A 13,888-nucleotide genomic window follows, 5' to 3' on the forward strand; every position below is an offset into this window, starting at 1 on the left:
ACTTTTCGCTAAAAAAAAAAAAAGGCATTCCGGAGAAGGGCCTTTTGGTCTTTTTCCCTTTCCCGTATTTCTAGTTTTTGGCCCCGTTAAGTTTTCTTTCGTTTTCGGGGTAGGCCCCTTTGAGGCCTCGGGACGAGTTTTTTTCTCCCCATCTTTTTGGTGCCCTACTGCAATTACGAGTTTTGATTTCGCCGGCGTGATTTTTCCGCCCATGTCATCGAAGTCTCCCAGCGGCTTCAAGAAGTGCACCCAGTGCGCCCGGGTAATCTCGCTCACTGATAGGCACGCGTCGTGTCTTCAGTGTCTGGGGGCTGGGCACTGCCCACAGGCCTGCAGTCTTTGCGCCCTTTTACAGAAAAGGACTCATGTAGCGAGATTGGCCCAGTGGAACGTTTTGTTCTCGGGCTCTTCGTCGGCATCGGCACCGGGAGTATCGAGTGCGTCGACGTCGACAGCGTCAACACCTCCGCCCTCGGCCGCGACGGTATCGATTGCATCGAGGCATCGACCCTCTGCATCGTCGGGGCCGAGGCATCGGAAGGCTGCGTCGGCGTCGATGGTACCGGGACCTCCGCTTCTGCTGATGTCGTCGGACGGTGGTGCTTCGTCTGGAGTGCAGGTGAGGGCTGTCCATTCCCCTGCTGGTGGCGGTGAGCCTTCGGGTGGGTCTCCCCCTACCCTGAGGGCTCCTGCGGTACAGCCCACCCGAGACCGGCCTCGGCTTCGAGGAAGCGACGGTTGGATTCTACGTCCTCGTCGGTACCGGGAAGTTCCGGTGACATGCTTCGTTTGAAAAAGTCAAAGAAGCATCGACACCGGTCTCCTTCCCGCATCGGTACCTAGAGCTCTGGGTCACCGAGGGAGTCTGCACCCAGTAGGTATCGGCACCGGGAGGACCGCTCACCCTCTGTTCAGGAAGTGTCGATGCGCTCCACCTTGGACAGCCCGGAACAGCCTCCACGCCCGGAACAGACTCTGACTTCGACTCCTGCATCGGCTTCCATGTCTTTCTCCACAGCCGCCCTGCACGAGAGTCTCCGGGCCGTTCTCCCAGAGATCCTGGGAGAGCTGTTGCGCCCTTCCCCTCCGGTACCGGGGGTGCTTGCACCTCCGGTACCGTCGAGTGAGGCGCCGGCTGGGCCCATTGCCCGGGGTGAGGTCTCCGTCATCGGTGCCGCTTGTGGTACAGACTGCGGTAGCCTCCCAGGAAGGCTCCCCGTCGGCGGAGGGAGCTTCGCCGGTGCGGGCGAGGGAGTCTACCTCTCGACGCTCCCACCGTGGCCGTGGTTCCACGGAGTCGAGCCGGGCACAGCTTCAGACACAGGTTCGTGAACTTGTGTCTGATACTGATGGTGAGGCCTCGTGGGAGGAGGAGGAGGACATCAGATATTTCTCTGACAAGGAGTCTGATGGCCTTCCTTCCGATCCCACTCCCTCCCCTGAAAGGCAGCTTTCTCCTCCCGAGAGTCTGTCTTTTACAGCCTTTGTCCGGGAGATGTCTACGGCCATCCCCTTCCCGGTGGTTGTGGAGGACGAGCCCAGGGCTGAAATGTTTGAGCTCCTGGACTATCCCTCCACCTAAGGAAGCGTCCACAGTACCCATGCATCATGTCCTAAAAAAGACATTGCTGGTGAACTGGACCAAGCCTTTAACTAATCCCCACATTCCCAAGAAGATCGAGTCCCAGTACCGGATCCATGGGGACCCAGAGCTGATGCGCACTCAGTTGCCTCACGACTCTGGAGTTGTGGATTTGGCCCTAAAGAAGGCTAAGAGTTCTAGGGAGCATGCTTCGGCGCCCCCGGGCAAAGACTCTAGAACCTTAGACTCCTTTGGGAGGAAGGCCTACCATTCCTCTATGCTCGTGGCCAAAATTCAGTCTTACCAGCTCTACACGAGCATACACATGCGGAACAATGTGCGGCAGTTGGCGGGCTTGGTGGACAAGCTCCCTCCTGAGCAAGCCAAGCCATTTCAGGAGGTGGTCAGGCAGCTGAAGGCGTGCAGAAAATTCCTGGCCAGAGGGGTGTATGACACCTTTGATGTTGCGTCCAGGGCCGCTGCTCAAGGTGTGGTGATGCGCAGACTCTCATGGCTGCGTGCCTCCGACCTGGAGAATAGGATCCAGCAGCGGATTGCGGACTCGCCTTGCCATGCGGATAATATTTTTGGAGAGAAGGTCGAACAGGTGGTAGAGCAGCTCCACCAGCGGGATACCGCTTTCGACAAGTTCTCCCACCGGCAGCCTTCAGCTTCTACCTCCACAGGTAGACTTTTTTATGGGGGAAGGAAGACTGTTCCCTACTCTTCTGGCAAGCGTAGGTACAGTCCTCCTTCTCGACAGCCTGCGGCCCAGGCTAAGCCCCAGCGCGCTCGCTCTCGTCAGCAGCGTGTGACTCAGCAAGGCCCCTCGGCTCCCCAGCAAGAGCAAGGGACGAACTTTTGACTGGCTCCAGCAGAGCATAGTCGATATCAAAGTGTCAGTGCCGGGCGATCTGCCGGTCGGGGGGAGGTTGAAAGTTTTTCACCAAAGGTGGCCTCTCATAACCTCCAACCAGTGGGTTCTCCAAATAGTCCGGCAAGGATACACTCTCACTTTGGTTTCCAAACCTCCAAATTGCCCACCAGGAGCTCAATCTTACAGCTTCCAGCACAAGCAGGTACTTGCAGAGGAACTCTCCGCCCTTCTCAGCGCCAGTGCGGTCGAGCCCGTGCCATCCGGGCAAGAAGGGCTGGGATTCTATTCCAGGTACTTCCTTGTGGAAAAGAAAACAGGGGGGATGCGTCCCATCCTAGACCTAAGGGCCCTGAACAAGTATCTGGTCAAAGAAAAGTTCAGGATGCTTTCCCTGGGCACCCTTTTTCCCATGATTCAGGAAAACGACTGGCTATGCTCTCTGGACTTGAAGGACGCACATCCCGATACTGCCAGCTCACAGACAGTATCTGTGATTTCAGCTGGGCACACGTCACTTCCAGTACTGTGTGCTACCCTTTGGGCTCGCCTCTGCGCCCAGAGTGTTCACGAAGTGCTTGGCTGTAGTAGCAGTGGCGCTTCGCAGGCTGGGAGTACACGTGTTCCCCTATCTCGACGATTGGCTGGTGAAGAACACATCCGAGGCAGGAGCTCTACAGTCCATGCAGATGACTATTCGCCTCCTGGAGCTGCTGGGATTTGTGATAAATTATCCAAAGTCCCACCTTCTCCCAGTACAGAGACTCGAATTCATAGGAGCTCTGCTGGGTTCTCGGACGGCTCGTGCCTATCTCCCAGAGGCGAGAGCCAACAACTTGTTGTCCCTCGTCTTGCGGGTGCGAGCGTCCCAGCAGATCACAGCTCGGCAGATGTTGAGATTCCTGGGCCACATGGCCTCCACAGTTCATGTGACTCCCATGGCCCACCTTCACATGCGATCTGCTTAATGGACCCTAGCTTCCCAGTGGTTCCAGGCTGCTGGGGATCTAGAAGACGTGATCCACCTGTCCACGAGTTTTCTCAAATCCCTGTATTTGTGGACGATTTGGTCCAATTTGACCCTGGGACGTCCTTTCCAAATTCCTCAGCCACAAAAAGTGCTGACTACGGATGCGTCTCTCCTGGGGTGGGGAGCTCATGTCGATGGGCTGCACACCCAAGGAAGCTGGTCCCTCCAGGAACGCAATCTGCAGATCAATCTTCTGGAGTTGCGAGCGGTCTGGAACGCTCTGAAGGCTTTCAGAGATCGGCTGTCCCATCAAATTATCCAAATTCAGACAGACAACCAGGTTGCCATGTATTACATCAACAAGCAGGGTGGCACCGGATCTTGCCCCCTGTGTCAGGAAGCCGTCAGCATGTGGCTCTGGGCTCGCCGTCACGGCATGGTGCTCCAAGCCACATATCTGGCAGGCGTAAACAACAGTCTGGCCGACAGACTGAGCAGGATTATGCAACCTCACGAGTGGTCGCTCAATTCCCGAGTAGTGCGCCAGATCTTCCAGGTGTGGGGCACCCACCCCCTTGGTAGATCTCTTTGCATCTCGAGCCAACCACAAAGTCCCTCAGTTCTGTTCCAGGCTTCAGGCCCACGGCAGACTGGCATCGGATGCCTTCCTCCTGCACTGAGGGGAGGGTCTGCTGTATGCTTATCCTCCCATACCTCTGGTGGGGAAGACTTTGTTGAAACTCAAGCAAGACTGAGGCACCATGATTGTGATTGCTCCTTTTTGGCCGCCTCAGATCTGGTTCCCTCTTCTTCTGGAGTTGTCCTCCGAAGAACCGTGGAGATTGGAGTGTTTTCCGACCCTCATCACACAGGACGAAGGGGCGCTTCTGCATCCCAACCTCCAGTCTCTGGCTCTCACGGCCTGGATGTTGAGAGCGTAGACTTTGCCTCTTTGGGTCTGTCAGAGGGTGTCTCCCGCATCTTGCTTGCTTCCAGGAAAGACTCCACTAAGAGGAGTTACTTCTTTCTATGGAGGAGGTTTGCCGTCTGATGTGACAGCAAGGCCCTAGATCCTCGCTCTTGTCCTACACAGACCCTGCTTGAATACCTTCTGCACTTGTCTGAGTCTGGTCTCAAGACCAACTCTGTAAGGGTTCACCTTAGTGCAATCAGTGCATACCATTACCGTGTGGAAGGTAAGCCGATCTCAGGACAGCCTTTAGTTGTTCGCTTCATGAGAGGTTTGCTTTTGTCAAAGCCCCCTGTCAAACCTCCTACAGTGTCATGGGATCTTAATGTCGTTCTCACCCAGCTCGTAGAGTCAGTGAGCTTCAGGCCCTGGTAGCCCAGGCCCCTTACACCAAATTTCATCATAACAGAGTAGTCCTCCGCACTCACCCTAAGTTCTTGCCAAAGGTTGTGTCGGAGTTCCATCTGAACCAGTCAATTGTCTTGCCAACATTCTTTCCCCGTCCTCATTCCTGCCCTGCTGAACGTCAGCTGCACACATTGGACTGCAAGAGAGCATTGGCCTTCTATCTGGAGCGGACACAGCCCAACAGACAGTCCGCCCAATTGTTTGTTTCTTTTGATCCCAACAGGAGGGGAGTGGCTGTGGGGAAACGCACCATATCCAATTGGCTAGCAGATTGCATTTTCTTCACTTACGCCCAGGCTGGGCTGGCTCTTGAGGGTCATGTGACGGCTCATAATGTTAGAGCCATGGCAGCATCGGTAGCCCACTTGAAGTCAGCCACTATTGAAGAGATCTGCAAAGCTGCGACGTGGTCATCTGTCCACACATTCACATCTCATTACTGCCTGCAGCAGGATACCTGACGCGACAGTCGGTTCGGGCAGTCAGTACTTCAGAATCTGTTCGGGGTTTAGAATCCAACTCCACGCCCCTAGGCCCATGTTTATTCTGTTCCAGGCTACACTCTGTTAGTTAGAAAAATTGTTAGGTCAATCTCAGTTATGTCCTCGCTGTTGCGAGGCCCAATTGACCATGTTTGTTGTTTTGAGTGAGCCTGGGGGCTAGGGATACCCCATCAGTGAGAACAAGCAGCCTGCTTGTCCTCGGAGAAAGCGAATGCTACATACCTGTAGAAGGTATTCTCCGAGGACAGCAGGCTGATTGTTCTCACAAACCCGCCCGCCTCCCCTTTGGAGTTGTGTCTTCCCTTGTCTTTGTCTTGCTATATACGGGACTGACGAACACGAGCCGGTTTGGGTGGGAAGACGGCCGCGCATGCGCGGTGCACATGGGTGCGCGAGGACTAGCAAAGGACTTTGCTAGTGAAGTTTCCGATTGGAGGGGCTGCCGTGGACGTCACCCCATCAGTGAGAACAATCAGCCTGCTGTCCTCGGAGAATACCTTCTACAGGTATGTAGTATTCGCTTTATGGCATTGCCCAGTTTGCCAGCTTTCCTAATCTCTGTAAACAATTTTTCAACCATCTGTTCATTCTGTCCTGGTGGACTGTAGTGCAGCCCTAGAAGAATACTTCTTCCCTTCACACATGGAATTTCTATCCATAATGATTCCACGCTGCTATCTATGTTATGTGGAATGTTTATTTCACTTGACTCAAAGCCCCCCCCCTCCCCCCCCCCCACCACCACCACCACCAGTTCGATTCTCTCTATCATTGCAATACAATTTTTACTCTAACAGTGTCCCTTTGACTGTCCTCTTTCCACCGAGTCTCTGAGATGCCTATTATATCTACCTCATTTAGTGCTATATATTCTAACTCTCCCATCTTATTTTTTAGGCTTCTAGTATTTGTTTATTGGCACTTCAAATTGTGTTTTTTCCTTTGATCTACAAGCTGCTTAGAAGTTAAAGGGGATAATGCACATCCTTTATCCTGCTCTCTCATTAAGGACACCTGGCTTACTTTAAGCATTGTTGAAACTTCTCTACTGGGATTCCCTAAATGTCCTGTTTCAATAGTATCCTTCAAGGATACTCCACGCCGAACCGTGTGCTCCTGGGCGACTGTCGGCTTCCCTCCCCCCCATTCTAGTTTAAAAGCTTTCCTAATCTCTGTAAACATTTCTTCATCTGTCTGTTCGTTCTGTCCTGGTGGACGGTAGTACTGCCCTACAAGATTACTCCTTCCTTTCACTCATGGAATTTCTATCCATAATGATTCCATGCTGTTATCTGTGTCATGTGGAATGTTTATTTTATTTGACTCAGTTCCCTCTTTAACATATAGCGCAACCCCCCTCCAATTTGATCCTCTCTATCATTGCAATACAATTTGTACCTTAAGTGTCCCATTGATTGTCTTGTTTCCACCAAGTTTGAGATGCCTATTATGTCTACCTCATCGTTTAGTGCTATATATTCTAACTCTCCGATCTTATATTTTAGGCTTCTAGCATTTGTATACAGGCACTTCAAATTGTGTTTTTTCCCTTTGATCTACAAGCTGCTTAGAAGTTAAAGGGAATAGTGTGCATCCTTTATCGTGCCCTCTCATTGAGCATTGTTGAAACCTCTCTACTGGGATTCCCTAAATGTTCTGTTTCAATAGTATTCTTCAAGGATAGTCCACACTGAACCATGTTTTAAAGCTGCTGATTTATCTCCTTTTTAAGTTAGCCCCAGCATCCTGGTTCCATCCTGGTTAAGGTGGGGCCCATCCTTTCGGAACAGTCTCCCCCTTTCCCAGAAGTTGCCCGGTTCCTAACAAATCTAAATCCCTCATCCCTGCACCATTGTCTCAACCACACATTGAGACTTTGGAGCTCTGCCTGCCTTTTGGGTCTTGCATATGCAGCATTTCTGAAAATGTGACCCTGGAGGATCTGGACTTCAGCTTTCTACCTAAATTTGGCCTCCAGAACCTCCCTCCCACATTTTCCTATGTCATTGGTACCCACATGTACCAAGACTATGTAAACCACGTAGTTGCAGAAACCACAGAAAGGCGGTATATCAAGTCCCATTTCCTTTTCCCTGTCACTGTTCTGTACCTCTTCACTCCTGTTTTCAATCCCCTTCCCCAGACTGTGTGCTGCCTGCCTGATCTGTGATACACAGATGTATGCAGCACACAGTCTGGGGAAGAAGGTTGAGGGAAGAGAGGTGCAGTCAGTTACTGCATCTCTTACCTTCTACCCTCCCCCGTTACTATTTTCCCTGCTTCCTGGTTCTTTTAATGGCGCAATTAAAAAGTTTGAGCTACAGCTCTTATATATATAGATATATATATATATAGATATATTTTTTTTTTTTTACAAATGTTTTGCAGCAGTTTCTACTTGCACCACAAGCCACTGATATTTTGGTAGTGTAGCATTAGCTTAACCTGATCAGCTGATATTCTGTAAGTTCGTCATGTTAGAGCACCATTCAGTTTTCTTGTTACTGTCATATGACACTGGACAACTTCATGTCCCCTTATTTGTAATCTTGAACAAACTATAATTTAATTTGAGGTTCATGATCTTAATATAGCTGCCAACAGGTGTTCTATTTCTCATGCCTCCTAATGACAATAGAGAAGTAAAAGCAAGCAGCTGAAGGTCCTGTCTGAGGCATGGGCAATGAATCCAACTTAGCTTAAAACAAAAAAGTGAGTAGTAGTACTTGGCTATATAATTGTACACAGGTAGGAAGACAGTGATCTAAAGCATTGATTCTGATCTTGTGGCTGTCAGCTGTTTTGCTTTGATGGCAGGTGTTTCCAGCCCCTAAAGGCTAGAGTCTTAATGGAGTGTGCATTATGGATTGCACCAGTGCCGTCTCTAGCCTTCAAAATTCCCAAAGTGAAAGACCAAATCAGAATAGTTATATACAAGAGAAAAGCAGGGAAGGTCAAACATGCATTCTTCCTTTGATATTGGATGTCAGCGGCCAAGAAAAGAGAGCTCCAAATCGACACAAATTGAAAAAACTGAGGGGTAGATATTCAGTGTGGTTTGAGCAGGAGAGGCTTTTGCTGACTTAAACCATGTTGAGCTGACTGACCACCAGATTCAGCTGCATTTAATGAGGTAATGCCACTGAATATCTGCTCTGATTGGAATGTCGCTGTTCAGTACTTGGATAGTCTGGGGGCAGAGTCAAGGCATAAATAGCAGTCCAAACGTTGCCTGGACATTAAATATCTGGGCTTGATTTGGCCAGCTAAATATTGACTGGAGAGAGCAAGTACCCTTCAAGAATCTGAAGGTAATCAGGTGCTTTCACTGAATGAGTTTTCCTTAGTGAAAGTTTTCCAGTGGCATCCTAACCATAACTGAGTGGTGCAGCCCTAGACTAGCTAATATTCTCCCTCAGCAGATGGTGGCAGTTTCTGGGTTTATGCAGCAGGACTTTGTCTTCAGCTTTAAGGGTTTAGTATTAAGGCACTACCCTTAGTTGTGCCAGGTTTCAATTCATGTTCTCTACAGGCTGTCATGTGTGATCAAGCCAGCCTTCAGTAGTTGGGAATTCCTGGAATTGACTCATGCTTCTTCCCTTGTGGTGGTAGGTCCAGCTTAGGAGGTTTCCTGGGCTTCCAGGCATTTGTCTTTTCCTCTATTGTGGTGAGAAAGACAGTGATAAATTCCTTATCTGCTCCAGATCATTCTCCACAAGTGGATATGCACTCCTACCAGCAGAGGGAGAGTAGTGACATCTGTATAAGGGGTTGTGCAACCCTGACCTGCTCAGTATTTGTCTCCCACCAGAGGTAGGTGAGTCTGTGCAGCCCTGCTATTCTTTGGTTGGGTGTGTCACTTTTGGCCCCATTTAGTAAGAACAGAATAGTATTTGAGGGATTGCTTCAGGGGTGTCCTGGAGCAGATTTTGCTGCTGGTTTAAAAGGGGGGGGGGGGGGGGGCAAGAAACACACGGGCAGCAGGGGGGGAAAAAGGCCTTAGGCTTGGTGGGCCCCTGCGCTTTTGAGGATGTATACTCCGGTCTCCGGGTCCCTCCCCCTTTCTTCCCCTCCTGCTCTCGGCAGGTAGTCTCTGTGCACGGTGGTCTTTGCCACATGTGCAAAGAAGTGGAGACGGTGACAGGTGCTTACCCGGAATTGGGGGTATGTGGTGGGGAGTGCTGAGAAGGCCTCTCAGCAGAGGAAGGAGTATTTTCTCAGGGAAACTGCGCTCCCAACGCTGTTTTGGTAGGAACATCTGCCATTTTTGGTCCAAGTGCTTGGAAGAGGGACCGCCGCTTCTTACCAGGCATGATGCCTCTGCTGTCCCCTCTCATTTTTCCCCCAAATTTGTTCTATTACTTCAGGTTTATTGCCTGAAGAAGGGGGCTCCCTGTGGAGGCTCTGGGAGATCCCCCAGTGACCAGGGCCCCAGAAGAGTCACTTGGGATGCCTTGGGGGCCCATTGGGTCAAGAAGGGCCCGCTTTGCGGCTGGGGAGGGCCTGGAGGAAATTTTTAGGTGGCAGGAGTTGCCAACTTTGGCGGAGGTCCTATGGGCTCTCAAATTGTCTGAAGACCCTCTGGTGTCTCAGAAGGGTGACCCGCTGTTAAAGGGGTCTGATACAGGGGAAGTCTTTGGCTTTCCATCCGGGTGTTTTCCGTTTTGTTTTTTTTTCCAGGCAGTCAAAAGGTTGAGACCACCTGTTCGGCCGGTCATTCCTCCTTGGGATTTGAATTTAGCTTGATGTCCGTAGGGCACTGAAGTGTTATGTTTGCCGGATGGTGGAGTTTGTTGGATCTTCTTCTTGTTTCATGTGGTGGTCTGTGGAAAAGGGAGGTGGCATCGAGGGCCTGTGGCTGTGGTGTCCACTTATCTATTGCAGGGTAAGGATGTGCCTGCCGTGTTGCGAGCACATTCTACATGGGCTCAGGCCTCTTGGGCGGAGCATCCTCTTATTTTTCCACAGGACATTTGCCGGGTGGCAACTTGGTCCTCTCTTCATTCCTTTGTCGGGTATTACCGGTTGGATGTTGAGTCCCAGCAGGACGCTTCTTTTGGGGCTTCTCTGTTGGTCCGGGGAATTTCCCACACTTGGTGAGTACTTCTTTGGTACTTCCCACTTGTTGGGAATGGTCTGGAGCAGATAAGGAGAAATTAGATCTTACATGTTAGTTTGCTTTCCTCTCTCCAGACCATTCCCAAACCCCACCTGGGAGGAGTGTGTCACCGTGGTGAGGTGCCTGATGCTTAGTGCTGCAAGCAGCTACTGTGATGTCGCATTCTCGTTTGGTTGGATGTCTAGTGCTCTCTTCCTTCTGGGGGTTCCTGAAGGGAGTTGTTTTCTATTTCTGGGCTTTTGTGATTTTTCTATGGTGCTTGGCTATTCAAAATACTGAGCAGGTCAGGGTTGCACAGACCCTTATACTGATGTCAACTATTTAATAATTCTGTCTACTGCTGGTAGGAGTGCATAGTACCTACTCGTCGGGAATGGTCTGGAGAGACTTCCAAGGAAAGCAAATTTAGCAGGTAAAATCTAATTTCTCCTTTCAAGAAGCACACGAGAGGAAAAATGTGGCTGCTACTGCTGTATCCCACAAAAGAGCTGCAGTCTCCAGTGTGCCAGGTTTGTTTTTTTTTTTTTTTTTTTTTTTTGGGGGGGGGGGGGTGCTGCACTGTCAGGGTAGAGATCAAATGTGGCCAGTGTTGGGGAGGTGGAAGACCGCTGTCTAGAAATAGAGGCGACAGGGTTCTGCAAGATGTGCATATGGCTGCTTTCCCCATTTGGTGGCTGCAGTTCACTGGATACAGTGGCCATTTTTGTTGGGCCATGCTTTTATTCAAGACCACATTACTCTCATGGTCAGTTCAAAGGCTGCCAGTGCTTTCTGAGCAGGAGGGGCTCCATGAGGCTGTCCACGGTGATGGAAAACACTGCCCTATGTCCATTTATGCTGAATCTGTGCTCATTGTGAAGCAGGCTTTCTATACAGTACAGAGCCGGGCACATCTCTAATGGACAGCAATATCTGACTCCCAAGAAGAGCTGTCTGGGGAAGGGGTGGATGGATGCTTGTTTGGATCTAGACCCTTCCAATTCCCTACTGAAGGAGTCTGATGACTAAGGGAACCTACTGGGCCTCAAGAAAGGGAACTAATAGTTTTGGAGGATGATTGCAAAGAAGCTGAATCACTTGATAAAGAGGCGTTAGCTTCAATGAAATAATTTTTGGGTAGATTTTATAGATTAACTAGTATAAAAGGCCCGTTTCGGTAGGCAATGAAACAGGCGCTAGCAAGGTAATCCCACCCGCCTGCAGCGTCCTTCCTGTCTTCCCTGCCCCCCCCCCCCCCCCCGCAGCCACCCATCTGGTCTCAGGACCCCCTCCCCACCTCCCTCTTCCTGCCCCCCTGCAGCCATCCATGTCCAGCAACCCTCCTCTCCCCCTTCAGCTACCCATGTCGAGCAACCCTCCTCTCCCCCTTCAGCTACCCATGTCCAGTGACCCTCCTCTCCTTTCCCCTTGCCCCCCCTGCAGCGTCCCTTCTGTCTCCCCTGCAGCCACCCATCTGGTCTCAGGACTTCCTCCCCACCTCCCTCTTCCCTGCCCCCCCCTCCCCGCAGCCATCCATGTCCAGCGACCCTCCTCTCCCCCTGCAGCCACCCATGTCCAGCGACCCTCCTCTCCCCCTGCAGCCACCCATGTCCAGCAACCCTCCCCTCCCCCTGCCCCCTCCAGCCACCCATGTCCAGTGACCCTCCCCTACCCCCGGCGCATCACCCAAACCCCCACCCCCTCGCCACCTGCAGCCACCAATACTAACGCTGTCCGGCCGCTGCTGCGTCTCCTGTTGAGCAGCAGCGGCCAGTACAAAAAGAAAAAAGCCAAAAAAAAGATTTTAAACCTGAAACACGGCTCCGTAGACAGCCATCTGGCATTGGCTTTCATCTCTGTAGCCGCTCCTCCTCTCCCCTCTGACGTCGTTGCGCTCCTCCGGGGTCTTCCTGCAGGGGCAGTGACGTGGAGGGGAGAGGAGGAGCGGCTGCAGTGACGACAGCCAATGCCAGATGGCTGTCTACGGAGCCGCGTTTCAGGTTAAAAATCTTTTTTTGGGGCTTTTTGTACCGGCTGCTGCTGCTCCACAGGAGAAGCAGCAGCGGCCGGACAGCGTTAGTATTGGCGGCTGCGGGTGGCAAAGGGAGTTGATGTGCCCAAGAGGGGGGGTAGGGGCTTTGGTGATGCGCCGGGGGAGGGGCTTGGGTGATGCGTCGGGGGGGTAGGGGCTTGGGTGCTGCGGAGGGGCTTCGGTGTCGCGCTGAGGGGGGGGCACTGAGAGCTGATTGGTAGGCAGGGGGAGGAGTAGGGAAACTCCCTGCCTGGCTCGCAGTTTTGCAGGGCAGGGGCTTGGGTGTTGCGCTGAGGGGGGGGGGGGGGCACTGACAGCTGTTTCCCAAGCAGGGGGAGGAGTAGGGAAACACACTCCTCCCAGCGTGTTTCCCTACTCCTCCCCTAGCCTTTGAATCAGCTGACGTCAGTGCATTCTAAATTGCCTAGCAGACCACCTCCGAGGGAGCCACTGTACCAGGCACATTAGAACGTTGGAGGTGAGAATTATTATATAGGATTAGTATTAAACTTAAGAAGGAAAAAAGTCATTATACATTAAACTTAATTGTTCTCTATTCTTGAGATAGTTCCAGTGGCGACTATACTGATCAGTTAGTCATCTATCCATGTTTTTAGGATCTGCTGTAAGCAATCTTTGCAGTCCCACAGAGGAGGTTGTAAAATAAAATGAACAATTTTAAAAATTCATCCTTACCTTCATTGCTTGTACTTGGCTTTCTCTAGTACTGTCATGGGAACCTAGCACCTTCAAAACGTGCTTCTGACGGCATTCTTCGGACGAGTCAGCCACAGTTGTAAAGTCTGTAGTAAAAGTATGGTGACGCCAAAATTCTGTATTTTGGGACATCTAAAATGCAAGAAATATAACCTTAAGGTATTTGGCATTGCGAAGGGCAGTATGGGAATAAGCAGGTATTTCTTTTAAGGTGTTCTTTTTTTTTTTTTTTGCCTTGTATGTTTCTTTGCTAAAACTCTGTTTATCCCCAACAGGGAGGGTCTCTTCCAAAATTGGAGCCCAAATTTGTCAACTATGTGAAGAATTGTTTCAGGACCACTGACCAGAAAGTAAGTATGAATACAGTGAAATGGACCCTTGCATTTGTAAGTTAGCACACTTCTGCTCTTTACATTCCCATTTTTGTCTAAAGTGGTTTTCAAGGGACTTACAAATGAGGTTTCAAGAGAAACAGGAATTTTAAGGTTTGTTGGCCAGGGAAGTAACAGTTGATCACAACTAATCACCTTTTCTCTGCTTGCCGTATTCTCTTGTTTGATTCCTTGGCATTCTTTGCATTATCACATACCACGTAAATGAGTTTATCTTGGGCAGACTGGATGGTCTTTATCTGCTGTCATTTACTATTTTGCTATGTTAGTGGATATTGGCTGTTCCTCAGCGACCCTCCAGCCCGTTAAAGACACTTGAGTTATGCACTCCTACCAGCAGAG

General features: G+C 50.8%; 1 protein-coding gene across 2 annotated transcripts in view; it reads left to right on the forward strand.

Moving 5' to 3' along the window:
• NPM1 (nucleophosmin 1) overlaps positions 1-13,888 on the forward strand; it is a 129,171-nt gene that overhangs the window by 92,404 nt on the left and 22,879 nt on the right. For both annotated transcript variants that reach the window (XM_030212340.1, XM_030212341.1), the window contains exon 10: positions 13,430-13,504. In XM_030212340.1, coding sequence (XP_030068200.1) covers positions 13,430-13,504 — 75 coding nt within the window. The remainder of the gene's footprint in view (positions 1-13,429; positions 13,505-13,888) is intronic.

This window comes from Microcaecilia unicolor, chromosome 8 (assembly GCF_901765095.1).
Source record: "Microcaecilia unicolor chromosome 8, aMicUni1.1, whole genome shotgun sequence".
In the NCBI taxonomy this organism is placed as follows: domain Eukaryota; kingdom Metazoa; phylum Chordata; class Amphibia; order Gymnophiona; family Siphonopidae; genus Microcaecilia; species Microcaecilia unicolor.